Consider the following 11,106-nt stretch of genomic DNA (forward strand, 5'->3'; position numbering starts at 1 on the left):
CACAAGATAAGATACTTTATTGTCATTGTATGCAATACAATGAAATTTTTTGTGGCAACCCCCAGAAAACAGTAGCAGAAGGAACACTTAAAATAAAGAAGTAAATAAATGTAACCAAACAGTCATCACAAATGTGATAAGAGACAACGGAGGCAAGAATTTAGCAGCCTTGGGGTCCTTAAAAGTTAGATTAGTATGCTTACAATGTTTTATTTCTTTCACCAATGGGAAAAGAGGGGTTTTTATTACTACATTTACACTTCTGTATGCAATCTGTCAATTTATAGAATTAATCCCTGAAAACGGTCTGAAAACCAAAATGTTTGCATACCGAAAGCCTATTTCCAATTATTTTAATTGTGAAGAATAATTAATATTTTCTTTGGCCCATCCAAAAACCCTAAACCAAATTCCCCAAATATCAAAAACACTGTAAAACACCTATATAAATGTGAACCCGATCTCAGCATGGTAGCTTCACACGACACCTATGACACTTCAAAGATAATGCACCTACTTATCAAACATTAAATGAGGCCATTAATGGGTATGTTTCTGTGCAGTAACTTTCGGAAGCTAAATGTGCTTCCTTTTTATATCCAGCAGACAGCAACGAACATTCAATAATGAAATTTATGTAAAAAAAACAGAAGTTCAGACAACAATTAAAATCAAGTGAATTTACTGTTATGAACTGTTACTGTACTCACCAAGTGTAAAGAAGGGTTGATCGTGACTTGCGGTGGGTGGAGGAGGAGGCTTGGCAGTCATTCTTACACAAACACATCAAAAGAAAGCATTTACGTGACAAGAAACCAACAGGAAATAACTGATGCTACATAAACACCAACTACAAAATTACTGTACTTCCACACAACTGTCTGTTTTTTGGACATACTTCCGATAAATTTTGTTACACTGATTTTCATTGTGGAAATCAAAAATTGGGTATCAAAAGCCAACAGCCAATGGTAGACAGTTTGTAAATCTGGGAATGTCTATATAGGTAGTCAAAAAATAATAATATATAGTACATACAATTTTTTTCTCACTCATAGTCATGAAAACCCAGTAATACATACATGTGTGAAGGTAAAAGAGAAATTGAGAGAAAAGCAGGTTTCAATGAAGAAAGAAAATATGACCAGAATTTTTTCCAAGTGGCTAGAATACCAGAAGAGATAAGGCACTGTTTTTTGGGGGACCTTCACAGAATGAGCATTTAGTGTGTGTCCTCTTTTGTCTTTGTATAAAGCTTTTAGTGGGATAAAAATCTATGAATCAGTCCGTGGGAATCTTATCTTACTTACGCACCAATAGAAGAAGGGTAGACCATACTTTTTTCCAGGGATATTGCCATTCAGTCCATTCCTGTAACAATATTTCTCAGGAACAAAGCCCTGAATGCGTGTTATTTTTATGAAGACTGGGTGGAAGCATAATTTCGCCACAGCAGAGGTGACTGGATCCATATCTGGAACAGTGATCCTTAGAAAACTGCTGTCTTCGCAACAGCATGATACTACTGTACCAGCACGCGTCTCAGTGATGCTTTAAGCCGGTCGGCCGACTGACCGCACGCATGCGCACACGAAGCCTGCGAGCCACCAGTCCAGTTTTCGATCTGTCACTTCCGGGAAAATGGCCGCCCAAACAATGACAAAAACACAGAGCTTAGTTCTCCTCTTAACAGCGTAGAGAAGACCGAACGAAACGATACATTAAAACAGTTCCTCAGTGAACTGCTACATTAAACAACTTCTGTAAAGAGTAGCGACATGAATGATGAAATCTTTAATGCGGCTGTGTGATGGGTGAGGTGCGGTTAGGAAACATCACCTGATGTTGATGATGCTAACGTGCTAATGCTAATGGTGTTCTTTGGAACGATATTTAGCTAGGGCTGTCTTGACGCGCGTTTTGTGTCCGAGCATGGTGACACTACTCACCTTTCGGAGCTCGTTTCATTACGGCGTGTGCTGCTGACTGCTTTGTGTCGGGGATACTAGCTTAGCTAGGTGACTTGAACTCGCTCTTCAGTCATGGCTTGCGGCTCTGAGTCGGGTGGTAAAGAGCCGAGCTCCCATCATGGCACTGTCTCTCTCGGTGACGCGGATCAGACGATGAAGCCGGCGTTTTTCGAGATATTTGGGGAGATGTGGAACGTGCAGGCCAGGCTCGGACAGGGCGTCTCTGCCTCCGTGTACCGGGTGAGCTCTGGACGGGCCAGTTCGGCCGCCGTGAAGGAGTTTCAGGTGGACGCGCAGGGTGGAGATTACGGGTATCACAAGGAGAGATCGGTGCTGGAAGACATCCAAGGACACAAGAATATCGGTGAAGTATACTTCCCCGTGCCTCGGCACTAGTGCCCTAACCCCCCTTGTTGTCGGACAGTTCATAAAATGAAAATGATGATGGGCTGTAGAAACCTCATCACTGACTTAGAACAGGACTGCCAGTGGGTTGGTAATAATAGCCTAGGAGATGCAGGATGGCTCTGTGTGTGTGTGTGTGTGTGTGTGAGAAAGAGAGAGAGAGAGAGAGAGAGAGAGAGAATGCACATATAATCTCCTGGGAAATACTGACTGAATCATTCCACACATCTTCTTAGATGCTTAAATAAAATACTTTCTTAAAAGTGTAGCTTCCGAAGTGCAACTGTACTTTGAATCGAAATAATAAAAGTAGAAAATTGACAGCGGTGGATTACAGGGCCCACAGCTCCCTGGTTGCTAAAAGTATTATTAAGTCATTTGTTGACAGGTTCTCTTCTCATCATTTATAATTGCTTCATGTGTGCTTTGTCCTTCAGTGACTCTGTACGGGGTTTTCACCAATCACAACTGTCTGGGTGCATCGACACGCTGCTTGCTACTTGAGCTACTGGATGTGAGTGTGTCAGAGTTGCTGGTTAGGGCTAGTAACCAGGGCCACTCCATGTGGGTCATTCAGCACTGTGCTCGGGATGTCCTGGAGGCTCTGTCCTTCCTGCACCGCGAGGGCTACGTACACGCTGACCTCAAACCTCGCAATGTCCTGTGGAGCGCTGATGACGAGTGCTTCAAACTCATTGATTTTGGCCTGAGCTACAAAGAAGGCCATCAGGTCAGTCATGTAGATGTCACTTGTTATAAGATTATATGTCCACGTGTATGTATTCATGTATGTTTTGCCACATTTGTTTACAAGTGTCAGCAGATATCATAATGTATGACTTAGTTAACCATGCAAACTTGCTTGAAATAAAGCAAAAAACTTTTTTGAATAGTCTGTTTCCACAGTTTTGTGAATTTTTTGGTCTAGAGCAAGGTTCTTCTTTTCTTCTGTTGGGAAGAGGCGGGGGGGGGTTTGTTTTGGTGTTGTGTTGAACCACCTCATTGAAGTGTCTGTTTTGAATGAACCCATTCAATTTCTTCTGATTTCTTTGTAGTGTTAGGGAGTGCTAGATTAAATCCAGGAACCAGCACTCCAAGCCAAAGGCTGAATAGCCCCAGTCTACAGAACAAGTCTTATAGCATGTCTGGATGAAATAAACCATAAATTGTTGCTATCTGTTTTACTTATTACAGTAGAATGTGCTGTGCTTTGCTGTATTGTCAGTTTGACTTTTTTCCTGCTTTTGAACTTGAACTAGTCAGCACATCTCACCCACTTCCATCTCTGCAGGATGTGAAATACATTCAGACAGATGGCTACCGGGCCCCCGAAGCGGAGCTGCAGAACTCTCTGGCTCAGGCTGGGCTCGAGGGAGATGCTGGGTGTACAGTGGCCATCGATCTGTGGAGTCTTGGGATTATTTTACTGGAGATGTACTCAGGAATTAAACTGAAAGAAACTGTTCGATCTCAGGAATGGAAGGTAAGCGCTGAGAGAATGTGAATGGGCTCATAGGTTTTATATAATTCCAGTACTTTAGTTTGTCATGCAGTATCAGAGGAAGATGAAAATGAGGTCTTTTGCTTAACATGGCCTTTAAATGGTTTACCCTTGAAACAGTTATTTCACTGTAGTGTGAAGTCATTTGTTTACTGTACAGTGTAATATGTATGTGTTAGATTGTTTTATTGGCATGTAAATGATTTTTAAGAGTGACATACTTTACATACCAAAATTTTCTTGAGGAAATTACATGGGTCTTGAAACATTATTTTCTCTAGGATAACAGTTCAGCGATAATAGACCATATCTTTGCCAGTAAAATTGTGGTTGGTCCTGCGATACCAGTCTATCACCTTAGAGACCTTATTAAAAGGTAAGTGTGGCATAAGCTTTTATAATTAGAACTTCTCCTGACGGACTTTGTGTTCATACACTTTTTAGAAATGATCATTTTAAAAAAGGGGTTTATTTGACCTTACTTAATTATTGTTAAACTGCCCTTGCAGCATGCTTCACCATGACCCCAATAAAAGGAGCACAGCAGAGAAGGCCCTATGCAGCCCCTTCTTCAGTATTCCCTTTGGTACGTGTACAGATACATGGAACAAACTGGGATGGAGATATTATTAAGGGATCATATTTGTGTAGACTGTTCATCCGTGAGGAATGTTGAAACATTTGCAAAGTGTAAAGAGATGAGTATTGTCGTAGCCAGTGGTTACCCCTGTATGCATCTGAATATTTTACTGGAGCAGTTCAGGTTAAGTATCATCTCAAAGACAGAATCACAGGCTCACTTCTGAAATTTGATTGAACAAGCTTTGGGCTGGAAAATTTTTGTTCTTATCTTGTATACATGTTATCTGATGTCCCTACCTGAAAGTATTTTTATGAATCACTAAAGCAGTGTTTTTTTTTTTAAAAAAAGAGTACCCTATATGTTGTTAACTACATGTAAATATATAATGTGGAATTAGTATTGCCTCATGTCATGGGTTTTTTTTTTTTTCTCCCCCCAGCACCTCATATAGAAGACTTGGTCATGCTTCCCACGCCAGTCCTCCGGCTACTTAATGTCATTGATGATAATCACCTTCACAATGAGGAAGAGTATGAAGGTGAGGAAACAAAGGCTTTTGGATTTCTGCCGTGTTGGGATGTCCTGCCTGTTGGTTTTTTGGATATGTACCATTTTAAGGACAATATTTATGTATTAAGCTTGAACCTTAATCTGAACTCGATAATATTTTAGATTGTTTAATGATCTCCGAAATTCCTCATTAATACCTCCTGTTTCATTTCTTCAGACATTGTAGAGGACATGAAAGCAGAATGTCAGAAATATGGGGCTGTTGTTTCTTTGTTGATCCCAAAGGAAAACCCAGGCAAAGGCCAGGTAAAAATTCAAGTAACCATGATGCCTGCTTCTTGTTTAGAACTGATTAATCAACAGTCTCAGTGCCTGTTGACCCTAAACCCATAGTTTCATAAATGACATTATGTATGCAGTGTTCTCTGTAGTAATTCTACATTAGACAGTGTCCTAGGAGGATATAAAACTATTTGTATTTTATTAATAGACTCCAAAAAAGCAGGATGTAAGATTACATTGTTCAGTCTAAAGTCAAGCAAGGTTGCTGGTAACTTAGTTAAGAAAAGGATCTTCTAATATAGATTGCCTGTTTTGGTCCTAATTCAAATACATGTTGTCTCTAATGCAATCCAGGTTTTTGTTGAGTATGCAAGTGCTGGCGACTCCAAAGAAGCACAAAGACTGCTGACAGGGCGCACGTTCGATGGGAAATTTGTTGTGGCCACTTTCTACCCATTGAGTGCCTACAAGAGGGGGTATTTGTACCAGACTGTGCAGTAAGATGGCACAAACAATCATTCAAGAGCACCATGCACATTCTCTAAATATGCAAGCCACTGTGCAAGTATGTCTTTGCTTCTCTGACCTGCACTGTTTCATTTCTGATACCATAAGTGACGGGTTCGATTCCGTGACATATTTAGAACATAGTCATTAGTACTATCATGTGCACAGATTTTTTTTCTTTCCTTTGCACTAAGGAAGGTTGTATTTATTATGACACATAACCTGTACTGTTTGTAGCAAAGGTATATATTGATAAAATCCATGAACTGAAATCCTTCCATGCCCTTGAATGTATCGTTAGGTTGGATGCATCCTGTATATATTAAGGTATGCTCACTGGAGATATCTATACTTTTAGTATGGAAAAAGGTTAAAGGAGAAAGTAGCTTAGCTTCCATGTGTTGCTCCGCTTTGACTGCAAAAACTGATGGTCAGATGAGGATGCTTATCTGAACGAGTGAATACTCCGAGTCCTGAGCATAGGGAGCTGTTGAGTTATATGTTGAACTGAAGTTTAATCTTAGAAATTAGAGAACACATTCTGCTTGTACTGCTGACCAAAGTTGCACTGAGTTGAACCCGAATACAGAACGCTGAGAAACACAGCTATAGAGCACAACTGAACAGTCACTGTAGCCACTGAAAGAGGTCTGTGGATAACAGAGCATTGAAAACACTGAAAACACTTAGGTATTTGATAATTATATACAAAATAGCCATCAGAAAGAAGGGATGTATTAGATGAGGTACAGAAGTTTTTGTCTAGACCAGGGAAGCCCAGCCTCACCCTTGGAGGCCCACAAGAGCTGAGGGCATATGCACTGAGACATCACAGGTGGGTGGTGCACTTACACTGCACCCCCAGATCTTTGAGTGTTTTCAAGTTTAACAGCAAACCTTTCTGCCATACACAGCGCGTTGATAGCATTGTGAGTTCCACGCTGAGACTCACAATGTCCCAATGCGGGTTTACAATGATGATTAATGTTAATTGATTAGTATTAATCGACAATGTGAAAAGCACTGATAATGACATTGTCCAGTAATTGCACATGGGTTTAACATCACTCAGCTAGCTGTGATCCTTAAGGTGTGATTTATTTAGTGCAAACATTTTAAAAATAATGTTTTTATGTGAATATGATTGGAAACCTATATTCCAGAGGTACCATTTCTGAGGAAGATTTTTGGCTTGTTGTGTACGGACTCCATCAGGGCATGTATTTAAGCAGCTGAGCTGATGCACTTTTATAAACCTCTGGTACATAAAATTGTTTGTATTTTAGTGTAGTATGACACAAATATTTTATTAAGGCAAAACCACAGGTGAAAATTAATTTCCTGCCTCTTTTCCAAGAGTGTTGATAAGGAAAATCTAAACAAATCTAATATGTCTGACTTGAAAGTGGCACAAAAGTTTTGAAACTTTTAAAAAGACAACAGCATTACCTCTGTTAGTCTGTTGCAGAGCTGCATTTTTATTTTACGATTTATGGCTTAATTGTGGATGTAAAAAAAACTGTCTGACAAGCCCTCCAATATGTGCATTATTCACATAGACAAAAACTTAAATTAGACATTGGTGAAAACACACTTTGTGGGGAAAACCCTTTAATGTTGGGATCTCTTCCATTTTGAAAGCAAATCAAATTGATATTTATGTTCATGTGAGACTTCCTCAGAAGCTTGTCTTTGGCGGTATTAGCTGAAGGTTCAGTAGACCTTTGAAAGTGTACGATATACTTCCAGCGTAAAATACATCTTTGATAGTGGAGTTAATTCTGTGACAGGTGTCTGCTAATCGGGATAGGCGTACAATCAGAATGATATGTTAGTTTATTTAGGTGGGTTGTTCTACTGAAGTTATTACTAAATACTCTCAAAACTTGGAATTTATTTTTTTTGTTCTGTGTGTCGGTACTTGACAATACTAAACTGATAATTCTGGGTAAAAGTTCTACAGAAGACTGCACAGGACAGCTACTATAGCACTATAGCTTTAAATATGCGACACGGAATGCCCTTCAACTGAAGGGAAGCTAGTGGATGACTGACGGCAGGCCGCACCGACTCTTCGCTGATGTGTGAGGTGAAGTGGGGGAGATATTCATCTTGAGAGCGGGGATTTGCATGAAACATGTCTTCCTTGCACGGCAAGATTAAAACACACTGCACTTTGCTGGACTGATAGCTGCTGACCTCTTCAAGCGAATGTACTTTGTTAGTGTTGCTCCATCTCCTGTCCACTTTAAGGTCTGCAGAGTCCTCCCAGATTCTGCTTCAAAGCTCTGGGTGTACATCTATCGCCTGAACGCTGTGTCTATTCGGTGTGTTGTGGCTTTTGGCTGCTGTGAGCAGTGTGGTGCCTTTAAAAAGTAAAAAAAAAAAAACGGATTGTTATACCTCACCAGCTTAAAAACAGGACTACATATTACACCACAAAGTTTTGATAGACTACCATACTTGTTTTCAATAGTGAAGTTGTGGTGCTGGAAACTTCTATGGACTTGCACAAATCTTAACTGAACACATATACAGTACTCATTTGAACTTTCTAACTCCTAAATTCAGCAGTCAACATGACAACGCTGCAGTGAAATGAGTTGGTGATCAATGCAATCAGCTCAGAATTATTGAGCCAAATATATTTTTGTGGTTTAAAAATGCCAAAAGTCACATAACCCTACACTCTGCTATTAAAACTGTTTTATAGCTATTTGCTTTACAGCATTAAGTTTGGGGTTTATTTTATGTGAAGTCTAGTAGGTAGTTAAATTTCTTACACTTAATTTTCTTTAACACATTTTTTTTTTTTTTTTGAGAAATGAAGTGGTCAATCATTATGAAGGCCAAGTCTACTGTGAAAAGTAAACTATTAAATATTTTATGGGTATTGAAAGACCATTTTTGTCATGGTATAGCAGTTTGAAAATTTAAGTCAAAGTTCATTGGCAGGTATGTGAAACTGATCAAAACTTGACTGGAAGGTATCTTTATCAGTTTGGCATAATGTGTCTTTCCCCGTTCTTTATTTAACAGCTTTAGCACTTGAATTTAGTTGTCTTCAGGAAAATATGTAAATAAACATGGAAAAACATAGAGAACTTTAATACTAGAAAATAAAATGGCTGTATCCAGAAACAGTTCAGATGTGCGTTTGGCTGAAGATGGTTAGAGAACTGTAGTGCTGAATATTTCCTGCAGTTCGTCACGACTCTTTCCTTTTCAAGTCAGTCTACCTGAATACGGATTCTGCCAGGAGGCTCATGTTGGCAGTTTGTGACAGCAAGGAGGTAGAAAGCAGGCATGCTTGGATTTTGTGGCCTTTCAGAATATGTAGTGATTGTGATCTCATGGTTTTTGGTAACATTTATTAATGAGATTATGTGTATGGACTTGAGCACGTTTTATACATGCAAGTGTTGTGTAGCTGATGTTGTGATTAGAAACTATAAGAAAACCTAATACCAATATAGGTCTACATATACAGAACAGGCAACCTCCCCCAAACATCTTTTATAAAGAGTTGGACTAAGCCTACTTGCAATGTAAAAAAAGTACAGAAATAATAATCCAGCAGTTGTCCATCTTTAAGTACATCAGTGCTGTAACAGAAGATCTTTCAGCCAGTTGAGACAAAACACAGCCAAATGTCCTCTGATGGTTATTAACTGAAGAGATTTATATTCTGTATGAAGCTGTGACTGTTGTGAAGCTTTAAGTAGGAAGTGCTTCAACACTACTGTATAGGCAGTGGATACAAAAGAAAATGTGGGCTGCTTGCTATACTGGGTGTCTGTGACGCAGATGCACATGCGTGTGTGTAATGTGGGATGATGTCTTTCCAGCAGCCTTTTGTCATTCGTATGCAAACTGGCTGTGCCTCGTGCAGCGTCACGAGAGACTATGGCTGCAAGAAATCAATGACTTCAAAAGTGTATTTGGCAGACAATTGTATGAAGTCAACTGGAAGACACCTCTTTGGAAAAGAACAGTCTTAAAGAGGATGCCAGCCTTGGGCAGACAAGGAAATGCAAAATCAAGGAAAAATGCTGTTGATAGCTTTAGCATTTTATTTTAACATTTTGTGTCTTGGTTTTGTAGTTTTATTGTTTACTTGAGGGAGCCAAAGGTGAGTGGAAAGGTTACACAGTGCAGTTTGTTTAAATATCTTAATTGAGGAAATGAGATATTAAACCTTGGGAATATTTATGAGCTGATGCCTTATATCCAGTGCCTGACATTTCCGTCATGTACATGGGAGAGGCAGTATAAGTTTTAGAATTACAGTAGTTTGATGAGAAATGACTGATGAGAGAGGCTCCAGGAGTCTGGGCAATTTCCACATGACTTGAGAGTCACGATGGATGAGGACACGAAGGAACAATGAAAGCACGTGCTGTGATGTATGTTTATTAATTATTCTCACTGCGTGTTTATTATAATCATCTCCGAGGGCATATTTTTATTTTGAAATGCTCTCTGAATTACTCTATAGACACACAGTCTGTAATGCACTTCAGAGACAACATTTAAGTGTTTAGAAAAGTTTTTCCTTCTTTTCAGAAGACATTTTTTTTTGGCCCTAAATTTCAGTGAAAGGAAGTATTTCTGCAGGCAACAACATTCAATAGTTTACAAAATTTAACATTTTCAATGCTCTTTGTAACAGCAGTACTCCTGGTATGGTCATCAGTATTACCACTCCTCCTAAAAGATGACACCAAACATGAGTGAATTTTGACAGCTTAGGTGCAGTTTTTGAAAACCTGTGATTATGGTAGTGTTCCTAAATGTGTGAAATTTATAGTGGCTGAGAAAATGTGCTTTTTCTGAGCTAAACAATGTGAAAAGAAAAAGTAGCAAAACATTTTTGTTAGATGTTATTTAAACAAAAACAAAATGTTTAAACAAACTGGCAGGTGGTAAAATGTTAGTATCATGACTTTTTAAAAGTACTTTTCATTTAGTCAGACACTCTTCATATTACATGTGAATGTCATCAGCCCCCTGAAATTTTTGGAAAGACAGACTCCTTTTCAGCTTTTTACCTGGGGTAATGAGTAACCTGCCTTCAAATCAAAGAGCCAAAGTTTGAATCTCTTCTCCTGTTACACCCTTAAGTGAGGTCCGCGTTGACTTTTGGCAGCCACGTTGATAGATTGCCTCCAGAATGTTCTAGCCTCAGCATGGCACCAATCCTAAATTGCCATAGGAAGAAATAATCAAAATTACACACAGCTGTATAATGTGGGGGGGCGCGGTGGTGCAGTGGGTTGGACTGGGTCCTGCTCTCCGGTGGGTCTGGGGCTCGAGTCCCGCTTGGGGTGCCTTGCGACGGACTGGTG

The 11,106-nt window shown here is 39.5% G+C and overlaps 1 protein-coding gene across 1 annotated transcript; it reads left to right on the forward strand.

The window, feature by feature from the left end:
* The first annotated feature begins 1,640 nt into the window (after positions 1 to 1,640).
* Positions 1,641 to 8,446, forward strand: uhmk1 (U2AF homology motif (UHM) kinase 1). The gene is made up of 8 exons (XM_018753851.2): positions 1,641 to 2,334; positions 2,813 to 3,105; positions 3,667 to 3,858; positions 4,158 to 4,252; positions 4,386 to 4,462; positions 4,899 to 4,997; positions 5,187 to 5,275; positions 5,606 to 8,446. Exons 1-8 carry the CDS (start codon positions 2,043 to 2,045, stop codon positions 5,750 to 5,752), a joined length of 1,284 nt encoding a protein of 427 aa, XP_018609367.1. The 5' UTR covers positions 1,641 to 2,042; the 3' UTR covers positions 5,753 to 8,446.
* The last annotated feature ends 2,660 nt before the right edge of the window (positions 8,447 to 11,106 follow it).

This window comes from Scleropages formosus, chromosome 9 (genome assembly GCF_900964775.1).
Source record: "Scleropages formosus chromosome 9, fSclFor1.1, whole genome shotgun sequence".
NCBI lineage: Eukaryota > Metazoa > Chordata > Actinopteri > Osteoglossiformes > Osteoglossidae > Scleropages > Scleropages formosus.